The sequence below is a fragment of the Oncorhynchus masou genome, chromosome 6, assembly GCF_036934945.1.
Source record: "Oncorhynchus masou masou isolate Uvic2021 chromosome 6, UVic_Omas_1.1, whole genome shotgun sequence".
In the NCBI taxonomy this organism is placed as follows: Eukaryota; Metazoa; Chordata; class Actinopteri; order Salmoniformes; family Salmonidae; genus Oncorhynchus; species Oncorhynchus masou.
The window spans coordinates 70,311,652-70,329,237 of record NC_088217.1 but is presented as its reverse complement, the minus strand read 5'-3'; the positions used below and the strand labels follow the sequence as shown (position 1 = coordinate 70,329,237).

Below are 17,586 nucleotides of genomic sequence, written 5' to 3'. Positions count from 1 at the left end.
TACTGAGCAGAGTGGCAATTTATCAAGTCTGCAAGTCAATAGATTTGGATCGGCTAAACTATTTACAAATTCCGATATAACATTTTTAAAGTGTTGGTTGTTAAATTGCCAGCATTGATAAACTCTAAATTGATAACTTCATGAGGTTCATGAGGAGTGATTCTGCACAAAGTGAATGGGATTAGAGGACGGAATTGCAACAAGACACAGTATATCCATTTATATGGAAACGCATGTCTTCATTGTGTTAGACAGCAAATGAAGAAGAGGTCTTATTCAATAGCATAGTGTTCCAAATCCTGCGCATCATCCAACATTTCTTACAAACTCACATTTAAAAAAAAAATGTCCATGAAGCTTTTCTTTAGAAAATACTGTGATATTTTATTAAAAATGCTGCAGAAAATCTTTATACAGGTGTCCAGCCAGAAATATCATCTATCACTTAAGGCAAAACTGCAAACAATATCAGACAAACTAAAACCATTTCAAATCCTACATCAAAACCCTTGGTATCTTGACAGTTGATGGACCAATGGTAAGGATATATTTTTTTCATTGAATTTACAAATGTAGCATTATTATAAACCTTTTTATATGGACTTGCTTTAGTTTTTTTCGGTAATAGGATGCAGAACGGAAATAATTTGGGTTAATGTTGACTTCATATTGTACTTATAATTGTTATTATTAATAATATCATGTATCATTATTATTATTTACATTCATTCACTTGTGTTGTAGTAACACAACATATCAAAAGCCTGGCACAATACTTTACATATTGCTAGCATATGACAATTTGAAATATCTAACATATACTTCTTTACAAACATATCCAACTAATATTGATACCAAAATCCACTGCCTTTTTTTCTAAATAATACATTTCTGGTCACATTTGAAGCTCAGACAGTGGTGAGATTGCTGCTAGACATTAAAAAAAATTTAAAAGCCTACAAACAAAACGATTAAAAGCAGAACAAGATGAATCGGGTGACAAAAAAAAATGGACTCAAGATATCGAACCTCATTTTGAGACAGAATCAGAATGCTGTCGGAAAATGGAGATTATAAAGCAGTTCCCGGACTAGCGTTGTGTCAGAAATGGATCCAAAGGACACACGGGACAATATAATGGTTGTCTAGACGATGCACAGTATTCTCCCAAAATGGATAGTGTTTTTTTTTTATCTGCTGCTGTGAAAACAGATTTTAATACAACAACAAAAAATGAATAATGGCTGATACTGTTTATTTACACACACCTCAACAGAAAGAACACGCTTGGAAAAGCCATAGTTAAACTCAAACAACAATAGAAGTTCTTTAAAGTTCTATTTTTTAGTTTATTTTCACTCACAACTATATACTGTTTTTTAGTTTTTTTTTTACAAAGTTTTCATAAATACATTTCAGGCTGGGGGTAGTTTCAAATTCAGTGCCCATGACTAGTCTGTCATACTTTACCAATGCAGTAGAGTGATATTTCACTGTACAATTGTGTGTTATTGTCCTCTGATGTACTTAAATGGCACAAAAAGATATTTGAGTAATCCTTGTCATCACTGTAACCCTTCGTGTTTTATATTGTTTTTTCAAGCATTCTAAAGCCGATTATTCCACTTGTCTTCAGGTGTTGATCTTTTGGTAAAAACTCTCTTCGATTCATTTTGAGAAGCTTCACTCTGAAAACGGCGTTACTATGGTAACATTCACTTTTCAAACGCGTCATTAGAAGTTCCTATTTGACTTTGATATATACTGTTCAAGAAGGCATGGTAGCAAAATAACATCTCATCCACTGAGACGAGTTCTGTGTGAAACACAGTCAGTCATTCTCCTCTCGTTCCTCCGTGTTTGTCCAACACAGGCCAGGCCACATGGACGTTTGACTTCTCCACATTGAGCTATACCCTGGTGGTGGAGTGTCCATGGGGCAGGTTGGTACTGTTCTGACTGCCGCCAAACGTGTTGAAGTTGTGAAGCGGCTGCATGGCGGCCAGCGAGTTGGGGATCATGGTTATGGTGCTGGGCGTCATGAGGGGGATGTCGTCTGGCGACCTACGCAGCGTGAGGGTGTAGTCGGGTGGGCAGGTGAGGCGCAGCGCGTCATGGGCCTGGAGCGACTCACACTCGTGGTGGTGCTCGTGATCCGTCTGCTGTTGCTGCTTCATCTGCAGGGACATCAGCTCCTCGCTCTGCAGGTGGGCGATGTCATTGGCGCAGACCGCCGCGTTGGCCGGCCCGGCGGAGATACGCTGTGGGCTTGGCCCGCGCCGGTTTGACTCGTGCCGCCGCTTGTCCTTCTTGTAGTAGAGCGCGGCGAACGCCAGGATGTTGAGGAATAGCAGCGAGGCTCCCACGGCGATGGTGACGCTCAGCTCCGTGGAATAGTCCCGTTTAGTCTCGATAACCACGGCTGATTCGTCGGTGAGGTCCTCACCTTTCCGCTGGTCGGTGGTCTGCTTGGTGTTAGCGGAGGGAACCCCAGGGTGGCGGGTGGTAGAAGGCCGATTCCCCGGGAAACGCTTGGTGTAAGGAAACGGGGTGGTGTCCTGCGGCGGTATCTTGGTCGTTGTGGATACATATTGGAACAACTCATTTATGTTGTGGAGGTGTGGAACTAGTTCAAGCCAGAAGGCTACCTTAGTGGCCCGGTAGTGGTCCCTGACCCTGGGTTTCAGGCCGATGTGCAGGTAGAGCTGGTCCTTGGGGTTGTACTTCGACCAGGCAACCTCTTCAAAGCGGTTGGGTTTTGTATGGATGAACTTGGTGTCCTGAGGAACGGGCTGGTTTGGATCTCTGAAATAGAGAAGATTAAAAAAAGCATTTGTACTTATGAAATCATTATTTCAATTGTCCTTTCCAGGACAGTATTCTACAAAATGTTTAAAAAAGAGAGAAAAAAAGAGAGAAAAAAGGGAAGCATTCTGAATAATGGCCACCTAAGCACTATTTTATCTCCAGGCTTGTGAGTCAATGCTCGTGAAATTGAAAATTATTGACCCAAAATATTAAAATATCCTAGAAAGAAATGTTATGTAATATTCCTCCCAAGTGAGTCAATGCGGTCATTATTACCTCTGTAATAGAGTTTTTCTTTAAGCCCACTAAAGGGAATCTTCAGATAAAATCACAAATGGCCACTAAAACTACGCAGTAGATTCACTTTAGTGCCGAGTCATACTACTGTACAGTTACAAGACTCAAATAATTGATTCATACAAAGCATATCCTGTGCCCCCATTTTTAACGTTCATAACAAACACCACCTGTTATTCATAGAAAAAAAATCTGCAATAGTATGAAATGTCCCAATGTCCTAGGTCATGTTAACATTTTACTGTAGTGTAGCCATTTTATTCTCCCATTGACATTTTGAAGTAGACATTATTGTGGACTACCTCAGAGTTGGAATCGAGCAATTCTCCTGTGACATTGTGACTGTGATTTCATTAACTTTCAAAGGGAGACCGAGGCAAGGAGCACAGTCGAGACGACAACCTTGGAGCCTGACAATGTTGAGTGAGTGGAAGGGCAAGAGGAATGGAATGGGAAGTGGGAATGTCCAGCTGAATGCTGAACAGAAATGCAGGCCTCATCTTGAGTCATACACTGCACTCAGTCACCAGGGGACAGTCAGTACCCATCAGACCCTTCAAGATGACCTCCGAAGCAGACATGGGTTCAAATACTATTTGACATCATTTCAAATACTTTAGCTGGGTTTGATTGAGCTTGCTTGACCCAATGAAACCGGTTGAACAGGCGGAAAACAGCTAACCCCAGCCCACCCGGCACTCCAGAGACTAGCTCAAATATATTTGATCGACGTCTAAATAGCTATGTACCCAGAGGTCTGCTCGGCTTCCGAAACGAGCTCTTCGAGTACAGAGAGCCTGTGAGACTGGGAGAAGGCGGCCTTTATCACAGCGCCATCCGTCCATCGGCCGGCCTACTAGATAACAGTGGTCTCAGGGGATGAGGATACATTTCACTGGCTAATCCGGCGTGACAGTATCTCCGGCTGATGGAGCACTGTTTAATCCTGTCATTACCCATCACAGCAGGATCTAAGTATGTCACTAACTTGTCAATGGAAGCACGGACAGAGCGAGAGAGAAACATTGAAAATATGTCTGCGGATCCCTGGAGAGTAGGATTCAATTAGATCTGATGCAATATGCTATTATTCAATACAAAGCTAATCTTGTGCTGTTTTGCTATGTCATTCTATTTGGGAGAACTTGTATATTTGGTTGCATGACTCTTTGAACGTCATGGGCCACGTCCACTATTATACAATTGCAAAGATGTTACCAAAATGGGTATATTGCTCACAGTACTTTGTGTCAAACCCTAGTGCCGTGCTGACTATTTATTAAACACTACAGTTTTTTGTGAGTAACATCTTCTCATTTGACATGTTTTAACACTGTCAAAATGTCACCTCTGGGTAAATCTCCCTGAAATGGATTCAGTCACTGTCTAGTAATAGTTACATACTGTACATATTGTATGTCCATATGCTTCAGTTAGCATGTGGATCCCGGTACAATATCACTTAAAGGCCCGTAGCCCTGATAAAATCATATGGACGCGTCTGCTGTAACAATATGCCATTTTCTTCCGACACCAAAGACTTGGAATAAAGAAAACGCCCCAGCCATCCTGTGCCCATCAGGCTGATAAATACTCAGCAAGCTATTCACATGTGTCTCAGAAGGTCCATGAAACATGTGCTTCCACCATGCTGTCAATCTGTCTTGTGTGATAACAGAAGTACATTCAGATGGAGGGCTAGTCCACACGTCCTAAGAAACTTTGTCGTCGCAGGTTTATGGAAATAGCAAAGTCACAGATATAAATAAACCGCATGTCGGTCTACCCAGATTCAGCTTTCTCACCAGAGGGAGGTGGCTTGCACATAATACTGCCATGTATCTACTCAGATACTCACAAACGTATCCAATCCTATCTCCCTCTGCTTGACACAAAGCCTCTCTTTGCAGATGTAACAACAACAAAAGAAAATCGAATTTTCCAGTCTGCCATGTGTTCACAGCTGTCTTAATTTTTAGTTTTGGCTATAGCCTGTATGTGCAGTGTATACTAAGAAACGACACGCACGCACGCAACCATGCTCGCATGGATACACACACGCCTCACTCACTGTTCAGGCCTCTATCCACTACGAATAAGAAGAAGGCTTACCTGTGTATTGTGCTTTTCTATTTTGTATTTCACTCACTTTGAAAGCACTGAGATGCGTAGTTAATGATATGCCTCTCCTCCCTCCAAATCCCCTGTCTATTGTTGGGAGCCCTTTTTTCTGAAAAACCCTCTATCTAGAGAGGAAATTGAGGATCGCAACGGGAGTGTTTGCCTGCAGTTGGAGAGACTTGTGAAAAACGGGCACTCTCGAAGCGATGAATTTGCTCTTGGGTTCCTGCTTTGTTTGAAGCAGCACTACGGGAAAGCAAAAAACACTCAGAGTAAAAGAGCCTCCCCATGTCAATAACGTTGCCAATCTATCCCCTGCTGAACTGGCATCAGTTGGACGCTAGCCAAGCCGGAGAGCTGGGGTAGGGCATTCTACAGCCTATGAAGCTTTTCAAGAATGTATTTATTCACCTAAAAATTAATTTTCAGTGTGACTGGGTCGCAAACATCCTTCTACCTGGCTAATCCCAGGGTTCAGGAAACAAAGACGTGATCCAAATATCAAGTGATATTTGCAAACTGCAAAGCCTTAATGAAAACCAAAGCCTCTATAAGACTAGAAACACTGATTTGTTCAGTTTAGGCGAAGCTATGCTCCCATAACTTGCTACGTGTCTTCTCGATCCATGACGGATATTTATCCACTTGAAACAAACAAACAATCTGACAGACAGTAGTATAAACAGAATTGGATAACCTACCCTGTCTTGGCGAAGTTAGTCCAGTAAGTCATAACAACCGCGCTGAGCATGACGTCGTTCTTGGAAAAGTTGCAGTTGAACAGGTCCGTGGGTCCGATCATGGGGATCCCGAACACATAGGGAACCTCGTCCCCATGTGCCGAGTCAGCCCAGCTAGGCTTCATGTCGCTCTGGCAGTGGTGGTAGAAGGCATAAAAATACGTCGGCGAACCATACTGGGCATGGAGGTCCGCTGTGGCTACGGCCGGCGCCACCCACTGGTGGTCGGTGAAGAGTGCGACTAACGTCTTCCTCCTTGTCTCGGGGTTCTCCTTGTCGGCCCAGTCAGTGTACATGAACTTAATGGTCTCCCTTAGCGTGTCCTTGCCCTCCGGGTAGCCGTAGAGGTGATCCACAAAGTCCGACACGGCAAAGTCGAAGTCGTTGGCCGAGACGCCGTCCTCGCTGTCCACGCTGCCCTCCACAAACTTGAACCCTTCGCCTTGGTTGACCCCCAGCATGATATCGTAGTTGAGGAACTCGCCCTGCTCCATGAGGATCTGGGGGTCGTCCGGGATGACATCGCCGTCGATGACGGGGCCGAAGGCGATGTGGTACTTTGCGGGTAAGATGTTCTGTTCGATCAGCTCCTTGTAGTTCTTGCTCTGGAGACACTCCACCAGGTCGATGGTGTCCAGCATGTTGCAGCCCACCTTCTCAGCCAGCATCCGTGTGTACTTGGCAGGCTGGTAGTTAACCGCCCAGCTGGACAGAGCTGTACCACTCTGGATGATGGCTTTCTGGAAGAGATCTGAAAGGGTGAAAACTGATGTTAGACACAAGTCTAAGTCTAATCTCACACATGGTGTTTGGTGTTTTTCACAAATGGAAAACATTTCTTGCAATAAAACTGCTTAAGGAATACACACACCTGGAACAGCCACATTGGTATTAACTCAGTATAGAAATAATTGGTATTTTCTGGTATTATTTAAGTAATTCTGATGTAACATCTTCGGTGAGTTACAGTATACTGCATATTATCCTATACTGACACAATATGCAGCATAAGGATGATTAAGGAGATGGACGGGGACACCACATCTCGTCAACGCTGGTCATAATAAATGAATCAGACTGAAAATAAAATACAGATTTGTTTATTCTGCAATGAGGCTTCAGGGCACTTATTCATCCTGAATTATGTTTATGGTCTGTCTGCCACTGCCACTCTGCAAATAGGCCACAGCGCACTAGGAATACTTCTTGTATGTTACATCTCTTCCCGTATTTTCTTAGTTCTATTTATATCCTTGTGATGGTGACTCAAAAAGGACGACTTGAAAAGTACGTTTCCGAGCCACAGAAGACGTCTCCCGCTAGGCCTAGTTAGCAACAGAGGTTTATTTCACTTTTTTCCCCCCACTTCCCCTGGATGAAGAATATCAGTTAAAGCCTGACTCACCAGAAGGGAATTTAAATATGTTGCATATGCCTCCTGTGTTTTCCTCAGTCTGCTTGCTGAGGCGTGCCCGTGGAGCCGTGAAATAGAAACATATCATGTCCTACAAAGGGAGCAGCGACGAGGGGCTACGGCTTCCATGCCACCTGGGTCTGGCTAAAGGTGGTGATGCAAGAACATAGCTGCCTGACTAACAACAGCCCTAGCAAATCCGATTCCATCACCACACCAATCCAGATGATAGGATACTGGGCTAAACTCGGTAACCCAGAACCAAATCTCGTGCGAGGGATTTTATCCCGGGGGTATTGGTAAAATGTTTGTTCCTAGTGTGAGTGATGGGACCAGGGTGGCAGATGTTAAGGAAATGACCAACTCAAAAATTATCTTTCATATTTGTTTCATTAGTCCACTGATGATACAGTCCCAAAATGTTTTGCATGTCAGCGATCAAGTCTTCAAGATATCCGTACGGGAGTTGTAGCGATAAAACAAGATAGTAATTACTAACAATTGGATACCACGAAATTGGGGAGAAAAGGGGGTAAAATTAAAGAAATAAAAAATAAAAAAGTTTATGTTGTGGGGGTGCTTTGCTGCAGTAGGGACTGGTGCACTTCCCAAAATAGATGGCATCATGAGGCAGGAACATTATGTGGATCTATTGAAGCAACATCTCAAGACATCAGTCAGGAAGTTACAGCTTGGTCGCAAATGGGTCTTCCAAATGGACAATGACCCCAAGCAAACTTCCAAAGTTGTGGCAAAATGGCTTAAGGACAACAATGTCAAGGTACTGGAGTGGCCATCACAAAGCCCTGACCTCAATCCTTGTAGAAAATGTGTTGCCAGAACTGAAAAAGTGTGTGCGAGCAAAGAGGCCAACACACCTGACTCAGTTACACCAGCTCTTAGTATTTGGTAGCATTGCCTTTAAATTGTTTAACTTGGGTCAAAATTCACCCAACTTATTGTGGAAGGCTACCCGAAAGTTTGACCCAAGTTAAACAATTTAAAGGCAATGCTACCAAATACTAATTGAGTGTATGTAAACGTCTGACCCACTGAGAATGTGATGAAAGAAATTGAAGCTGAAATAAATCATTCTCTCTACTATTATTCTGACATTTCACATTCTTAAATTAAAGTGGTAATCCTAACTGACCTAAGACAGGGACTTTTTACTAGGATTAAATGTCAGGAATTGTGAAAAACTGAGTTTAAATGTATTTGGCTCAGGTGTATGTAAACGTCGGACTTCAACTGTACATACACTGCCAGTCAAGGGTTTTTCTTTATGTTTTACTATTTTCTACATTGTAGACATCACATCTATGGAATAACACATATGGAATCATGTAGTAACCCAAAAAGTGTTAAACAAATCAAAAGATATTTTATATTTGAGATTCTTCAAAGTAGCCACCCTTTGACTTGATGACAGCTTCGCACGCTCTTGGCATTCAATATTTGAATTGGACTTCTGACAGAATGACGATGAAAGAAGAATTCATCGTGGTATGTTTTTTTATTGGACATAATCCAGAACTAGATGTTTTCCCCTGAGGCTACTCCTGCTGTTGTCACTTAGTAGCAACAGCGGACATGGAGAGAAATTAAAGGCCCTGGACGAGTGCAAGACATGTCCATTTCCTGCCATAACTGATCTTGATTCATATTGACGGAAATAAAGTCTGAAGTTGCGTGATGTGCCGGTTGAGATCTAGCTGGGATTTCGCCCTATGGAGACTGATTAGGTAATGCTGTTTTCACAGTCACTTACTCAAACAGCTCCTGGTAAGATTTAGCTGCAGAGAAGGAGAGCGAGAAAGAGCGCGAGAGAGAAAGTACAGCTAGCTATTCAATTGTCTATCTCTGCGGGCGTCCCAAATGACATCCTAGTCCCTATATACCGCACTACTTCTGACCAGAGAAATGAAGTGCACTACAAGGAATATGGTACCATTTGGGACGCAGTTTGTTTGCCTCCACTACAATGAGAGGTGCACTGGGCTGTAGGAGAACAACAATGACACTTAATGACACATTTCTAAGGAAACTACTTTCAAATGATATTTTATTTCTTAAACAACGAGATATAAATGTACTATAATGTTACGGGGTTGAGCCATTCTAATGTTCTTGATGCCCACCTACCACTTTTCTCTGGCTGGTCACACAAATATCTAGTGACTGAGGCAGGCAATATTTGACACTTGAGTGAACCCGTGAACACACTCCAGTTGTTATCCCTGCCATGTGGCGATGTAATGGGACACTCCATGTTCAGGTGTATTCTGACTGCTTAAAATAAATCGTAGGGGCTGCGTCCCCAAATTGAACCGTATTCCCTATGTAAATGCGGTATGTTTGATCAGGCGCCATAGGACTCCGGTCAAACGTAGTGCACTGTGCAGGGAATAGGGTGCCATTTTGGGACACGGCCGTACCCTCCCAGCGAGAGAGGTAATTCCTGTTTGAAACAAAAAATCCCTCTGAAGATCTCTATCAAATAAAGCAATACATATAATAAAAGGTATTTATCTCATTACTACGTTCCAAAATGATAGCTGAAGTTCATATGACCATATGAATTGAATTGATAATAATTCGTTGCGGTGTATAAATCTCACAGTGGACACCGAGAATGATTCATTTTATGATTCATTAAACATTCAAAAGGAATTGTATTCACTGACTTTGGCTGAAAAAATATATAGCACAATCTCAATGATCTCCGAGGAGGTAAGGGAACATTTTTGGGGACTACAAATACCCTCTACATACCTTCTGAGTAGTGAGAGAGCGTGAGCAAGCTAACACACGATGCCCCTGCACCAGAGCCGAAGATTGTCACTCTCTTTGGATCTCCTTTGAAGGCCTGAATGTTCTCTTTGATCCACCTCAGGGCTTGGATCTGGTCCAGCAGTCCATAGTTCCCCTTGGCTGCCTGGTCCCCTGTGCTTAGGAAGCCTGTGAGAGCAACAAGAGATGGGAACAAACTCATTGATCACCTCCTTCTTGATCTCCCTCTAAAAAAAACGCTTCTCATTGAAACAGAGGGGAGACAGACGGGAAGAATTCATATTGGCCAATATTCTGTACCTGGTGGTGATTTAGAGATGTATCATAAAGTTAACTACATAAATAAATAAAGCATAACGTGTAAAACACAATGATATTTAAACGAATACATTATTGCGCCTGCTAACACTTTTCAATGTTGATATTGTTGTCTTTGGGACCATGGGACAAGGAAACACAGTACAGCTACTGTCGCGCGCGCGCGCACACACAAAACACACACACACACACACACACACACACACACACACACATCTAAAGAACAGTGCTTGCATCCGGAGGTTTATGTGACAGGAATACATTGACGTAAGTTCCAACGATCAGTGAAATAATGACTTCATCCAGGTATGAATGGCCTGTACAACACAGCACAACGGGACAGGAACCCTCCTTATGGAACCCATTGGTACCTTTCTATTCATAAGAACGGAAGCACGCAGTGAGTCAGCGACACCTGCGTGCTTCCAGTCTTATTATCCAGTCAAATAGCTAAAACTCTTCAGTAAGTCACAGTGGTTCCTAATGACCTGGGAATCATCCCTTGCTGTTAAGATCGAGAGAATCATGTAGGATAATGTGGGGTTGCACTCCCTCAGTCATTCAACCTGAGATGGCTGGAGTGCTCCTGTCCGGACCACCATTATACTGAGAAGACAGAGCGGAGGAGACGGAGAGAGGCGAAGCTCCTTTTCGTGGTCAACATTTACTTGGTTTGGCTTCAACTATACAGTGGAATATGCAGATAGAGAGACAGACAGAGAGAGAAGGCAAGTTCCTTTTTCATAGTCTGAATTTCAACCACATGGCTTTGACTTGGATTCGACTCTATACAGCCGAGTGTCAGGCCAGACAGACAAGCTTGTTGATACGCTTGTCAAAATCAGAAACTTGTTGACAAATTAGTTGATTTGTCTAAACCCATTAGGTGGTGGGCCTTTAGAGTCTGTGAGGGACGGCCACCGGGGTGTCTGGTCCTCGCAAGCGCCAGGCCTTGGATCTCTAAGCCGAGCCCCTGGCACAGACAGCCCCCGGGTAGTGTCGCAAATGGTGCCCTATTGCACTACTTTTGACCAGAACCCTGGTCAAAAGTAGTGCACTATGTAGGGAATATGGTGTCCTTTGGTGTCCTATGGTGTCCTTTTCCGCTTCCATCCCAGGGGGGAGAGCCCAGACAAAGCAGTCTACAGGCTACAGGACAAATCGGATGAAAGGATGGAGAGAAGGAGGAAAAGGAGGAGGAGGGAGAAAAGGAAAGATGTCCTGTGGCCCTGTGATAGGGAGCAGATCCAGTTTGTCATGGTCTGGCTGTGAGGTGGAGGGGATAGAGGAATGGAGGAGGGGTAGAGGGGATAGAGGGATGAGGAAGGGTGGAAGGGATGGAGGAGAGGTAGAGGGGATAGAGGGATGGAGGGATGAGGCGTGGTGGAAGGGTTGGAGGAGAGGTAGAGGGGATAAAGGAATGGAGGGATGAGGAGGGGTGGAAGGGATGGAGGGATAGAGGAGGGGTAGAGGGATGGAGGGATAAGGAGGGGTGGAAGGGATGGAGGAGAGGTAGAGGGGATAGAGGGATGGAGGGATGAGGAGGGGTGGAAGAGATGGAGGGATGGAGGAGGGATAGAGGGGATAGAGGGATGAGGCAGGGTGGAAGGGTTGGAGGAGAGGTAGAGGGGATATAGGGATGGAGGGATGAGAAGGGGTGGAAGGGATGGAGGGATGGAGGAGGGGTAGAGGGGATAGAGGGATGGAGGAGGGGTAGAAGGGATGGAGAGATAGAGGAGGGGTTGAGGGGATAGAGGGATGGAGGGATTAGGAGGGGTGGAAGGGATGGAGGAGGGGTAGAGGGGATGGAGGAGGGGTAGAAGGGATGGAGGGATAGGGGAGGGGTTGAGGGGATAGAGGGATAGAGGAATGGAGGAGGGGTAGAAGGGATGGAAGGATGGAGGAGGGGTTGAGGGGATAGAGGGATGAAGGAGGGGTAGAAGGAATGGAGGGATTAAGGAGGGGTTTAGGGGATAGAGGGATGGAGGAGGGGTGGAAGGGATAGAGGGATGGAGGAAGGGTAGAAGGGAGGGAGGGGGGGTAGAAGGGATACAGGGATGGAGGAGGGGTGGAAGGGATAAGGGGATGGAGGGGGGTAGAAGGGATGGAGGAGGGTTGGAGGTGATGGGAGAATGGAGAGATTGATGAGGGGTGGAGGGGATAGGTGGATAGATGGAGGAGAGGTGGAGGGGATAGGGAGATGGAGGGATGGAGGAGGATGGAGGGGATAGGGAGATGGAGGGATGGAGGAGGGTGGAGGGGATAGGGGGATGGAGCGAGAGGACAGACAGGTGGTGGAGGGGATATGGAGATGGAGGGATGGAGGAGGATGGAGGGGATAGGGAGATGGAGGGATGGAGGAGGGTGGAGGGGATAGGGAGATGGAGGGATGGAGGAGGATGGAGGGGATAGGGAGATGGAGGAGGGTGGAGGGGATAGGGAGATGGAGGGATGGAGGAGGATGGAGGGGATAGGGAGATGGAGGGATGGAGGAGGATGGAGGGGATAGGGAGATGGAGGGATGGAGGAGGGTGGAGGGGATAGGGGGATGGAGCAAGAGGACAGACAGGTGGTGGAGGGGATATGGAGATGGAGGGATGGAGGAGGATGGAGGGGATAGGGAGATGGAGGGATGGAGGAGGGTGGAGGGGATAGGGAGATGGAGGGATGGAGGAGGGTGGAGGGAATAGGGGGATGGAGGAGGTTAGAAGGGATGGAGGAGGGGTGGAGGTGATGGGAGAATGGACAGATTGAGGAGGGGTGGAGGGGATAGGGAGATGGAGGGATGGAGGAGAGGTGGAGGGGATAGGGAGATGGAGGGATGGAGGAGGGTGGAGGGGATAGGGAGATGGAGGGAGGGTGGAGGGGATGGGGTGATGGAGGGAGAGGACAGACAGGTGGTGGAGGGGATAGGGAGATGGAGGGATGGAAGAGGGTGGAGGGGATAGGGAGATGGAGGGATGGAAGAGGGTGGAGGGGATAGGGAGATGGAGGGATGGAAGAGGGTGGAGGGGATAGGGAGATGGAGGGATGGAAGAGGGTGGAGGGGATATGGAGATGGAGGGATGGAAGAGGGTGGAGGGGATAGGGAGATGGAGGGATGGAAGAGGGTGGAGGGGATATGGAGATGGAGGGATGGAAGAGGGTGGAGGGGATATGGAGATGGAGGGATGGAAGAGGGTGGAGGGGATAGGGCGATGGAGGGATGGAAGAGGGTGGAGGGGATATGGAGATGGAGGGATGGAAGAGGGTGGAGGGGATATGGAGATGGAGGGATGGAAGAGGGTGGAGGGGATATGGAGATGGAGGGATGGAAGAGGGTGGAGGGGATATGGAGATGGAGGGATGGAAGAGGGTGGAGGGGATAGGGCGATGGAGGGAGAGGTGGAGGGGATAGCAGCAGAGGGTGTTGTGGGATTACAAGGCCCCTGGCAGGACTCACACTCCTGGGTATATGACTTCCAGGCCTCAGCATGTCTCTCTCTCTCTCTCTCTCTCTCTCTCTCCCTCCCTCTCTCTCTCTCTCTCCCTCTCTCTCTCTCTGCTCTCTCCCCCTCTCTCTCCATCTCTCCCTCTCTCTCTCTCTCTCCCTCTCTCTCGCTCTCTCTCTCTCCCTCCCTCTCTCCCTCTCTCTCCCTCTCTCTCTCTCTCTCTCTCCCTCTCCCTCTCCCTCTCTCTCTCTCTCTCTGCTCTCTCCCCCTCTCTCTCCATCTCTCCCTCTCCATCTCTCTCTCTCTCTCTCTCTCTCTCTCTCCTCAGTCTCCACTCACCATGTCTGTCTGAGAAGAGGAGCTGGGGCGAAGGGGAGCGGAGCAGAGAGGATAGCCCACCAGTAACTCCTCAGGGTGTGTGAAAAGATTAGCGAAAGATTCCATTTCAAGAAGATGCTGCGGATATTACTGAGGAGAACGTTGCATTAGGATGTATTATGGACATGAGCTTTGAAGATATTTCTACTATTTGAACATATATTGATAACTGCTATAACTGCTATTGCAAAGCTTGTGAAAACACACTATGCTAGTATATTTAACATCAATATCAATGGTTTGCATGTAAGAGCCTATCTTCACCTGTGTCAAAAGAAGAGCAACACAATGCCTGATTAAATTCACTGTCACAGACAACACAGCTTAAACCTCCATAAAAATGGAACTCATCAAACATGCTCTTCAGAAATCAAATATTCCTTCAGCAATATATTTCACAAAGTATGTTAGTATTGATCTTACTCTGCCTGGGAATGCATCTGAGTAAAATATTATTTGCTGAATGCTAATATTGTTGCTAGAATATCACAGGGTCGATGCAGAAATGACAATGTCCTTCCAAAGCATTTTTTACGTCTCAAACCTAAGGCATACACATGCTTCCCAGCCGAATCAGTTCGGAAGAGTTTCTGCATACATTATGACGACATTTTGTGACGTTTTTGTTCATTTTGGACTTCGGTGAGGGCACACACCGTTTTCTCTCGAGGTCAGCCGAAGTTCAGGAATCGAAGTCTATGCCCCTTCGTCTGTGATTGGTCAACTGTCGGGATTCTTCAATAAAGTCTGTTGTCATACAACGAGAGACGACACGTTTTCATGCACATGTTTTCATTGACAAATACTGCACCAAACATATTAGTTACATGTAAAATTGCGTCACTAAGATCGCGACAAAAATGTATGACAGATTTCTTGAGTTCGATTAATTCAGACTATTTTGAGAAAGTGTATACTTGCTACAGTGTCTCAAAATGGCTGTAACGGCGTTCTTCGTTTGTCGCAAGAAAGTCGGACCGAAATGCAGCGTGTAAGTTACTCATGTTTATTAGTGAAACAAACAAACGAACTATACATGAACAACTAATAAATACAAAACAACAAACGGAACGTGAAACCTATTACAGCCTGACTGGTGAAACTAACACAGAGACAGGAACAATCACCCACGAAATGCAAAGCGAAACCCAGGCTACCTAAATACGGTTCCCAATCAGAGACAACGAGAATCACCTGACTCTGATTGAGAACCGCCTCAGGCAGCCAAACCTATTAAACACACACCCCTAATCAGCTACAATCCCAAATACTACAAACCCCAATACGAAAATACAATACATAAACCCATGTCACACCCTGGCCTAACCAAATATATAACGAAAACACAAAATACAATGACCAAGGCGTGACAATGGCCAAACAGTACTATTGACACTTTTTTATTGTCTTTCAAGCGAAGGTCTTTTAGGAGAGTATGAGAGCACAGTAGTTTGGTTCACCTAGCCAACTTCAGCTAGCTGCCAGCCGAACTGAAGCATGCTAATGCCTTCAGAGGGAGCTTGCACCATCAGACTAATCTCTCTCTCTCTCTCTCTCTCTCTCTCTCTCTCTCTCTCTCTCTCTCTCTCTCTCTCTCTCTCAGCCAAACGTATGCTGATGCTGCTGTGGCAGGGAGGGCAGGGGTTGCAAGCTTAATGGAAGTCAGACAGCCATCATTCAGCCTCACAACAGTCCAGCTCGAATAGATCTGGGTTTGAGTGGCAGCAGTGACATAAGAGGTCTGCTTGGCCACACTGTCATTTAATGCCACTTGTAACGGCAAGTAAAAGGGCTCCATCCGTGTTACCAAGCATGTAGCGGCTGGTAGCCTAACGGTGAAGGGCGTCGGGCAAGTAAAGACCGCTGGTTCGAATCCCCCGAGCCAACTAGTTGAAAAATCTGTCGATGTGCCCTTGAGCAAGGCACTTAACCCTAGCTGCTCTGGATAAGAGCATCTGGTGAACTGTGATGTCACCAAGCAAATTTCTCTATGGGACAATAAAGTACACATTCATTCTCCTCTGCATGATACTGGGCACTAACACCGTCATGCATTGCCTAAGGAATGTTACAGTATGATACATTTACAGTATGATAAAGGACTATGACACATGCATGTGCTCTCATTGAAATGTCAAGATACTGTGGTCACACGTTCAGGCCATTTGGGGCTGCTGTCTATTGGATGTGTTTGGACACCAGTGGAGGCTGCTGAGGGGAGAATGGCTTTTAATAATGGCAGGAACAGAGAGAATGGAATGGCATCAAACCATGTGTTTTATGTATTCGATACCATTCCACTTATTCTGCTCCAGCCAGTACCACGAGCCAGTCCTCCCCAATTAGGGTGCCATCAATCTCCTGTGGTGGACACTTTCCCTAAATGGTATTGATCCTGTGGAACCATGCTGTGCATTGGCAGGACGACTCCACCGATGGCACACCATGGGTCTGCAAGACATTTTCCACATACTGTGCCAGCCATTTGGCCAGATGCAAGGTAGGCTAAGAGCACAACATACACTGAGTGGACAAAACATTAAAGACCCCTGCTCCTTCCATGGCCTAGACTGACCAGGTGAATCCCAGGTGAAAGCTATGATTCCTTATTGATGTCACTGGTTAAATCCACATCATTCCGTGTAGATGAACGGGAGGAGACCGGTTCAGGGAGGATTTGTAAGCCTTGAAACACTTGACACATGGATTGTGCACAGTATGTGTGCCATTCAGACGGTGGATGGCCAAGAGAAAATATTGAACTGTAACGCTCAACAGTTTCAGGTGTGTATCAAGAATGGTCCACCACCCAAAGAACATCCGGCCAACTTGACACAACTGTGGGAAGCATTGGCGTCAACTTGGGCCAGCATCCCTGTGGAACGCTTTCAACACCTCGCAAGAGTCCATGGCCTGACGAATTGAAGCTGTTCTGAGGGCAAAAGGGGGCGAAACGCAATATTAGGAAGGTTTTCCGAATGTTTTGTACACTCAATGTATAATATACTGCTGTATCACGTCTGTAAACGCATGGTCAATGCACAGATAATATGAAGTTGCTATATTTCTGGAGCAATATATTTCGATTTGACACCAAACATTACAGTGTTTTTTCCAAGCTTCTTGCCACCAGCTGGTGCTTGCCTCATAGCCTTGTATCTACACCTTGATCTGGCCAATTAATAGCACCGGCCTTTCCTATTGTACGCCTCTCTTAATAGGGAGAGACAAGTCTTTTCATTTTTCCCAAGCCTTGTCTTTCACCAAGACAAAACAAACCATAATT

At 45.6% G+C, this 17,586-nt stretch overlaps 1 protein-coding gene across 2 annotated transcripts in view; it reads right to left on the bottom strand.

The window, feature by feature from the left end:
* Positions 1–358: 358 nt before the first annotated feature.
* The window catches only part of LOC135542531 (neuroligin-4, X-linked-like), an 80,259-nt gene continuing 63,031 nt past the window's right edge, over positions 359–17,586 (bottom strand). For both annotated transcript variants that reach the window (XM_064969562.1, XM_064969563.1), the window contains exons 4-6: positions 10,156–10,341; positions 5,928–6,717; positions 359–2,805 (exon numbers count right to left, since the gene is read on the bottom strand). In XM_064969562.1, the coding sequence (XP_064825634.1) occupies positions 1,911–2,805; positions 5,928–6,717; positions 10,156–10,341 (1,871 nt within the window). In that variant the 3' untranslated portion in view covers positions 359–1,910. The remainder of the gene's footprint in view (positions 2,806–5,927; positions 6,718–10,155; positions 10,342–17,586) is intronic.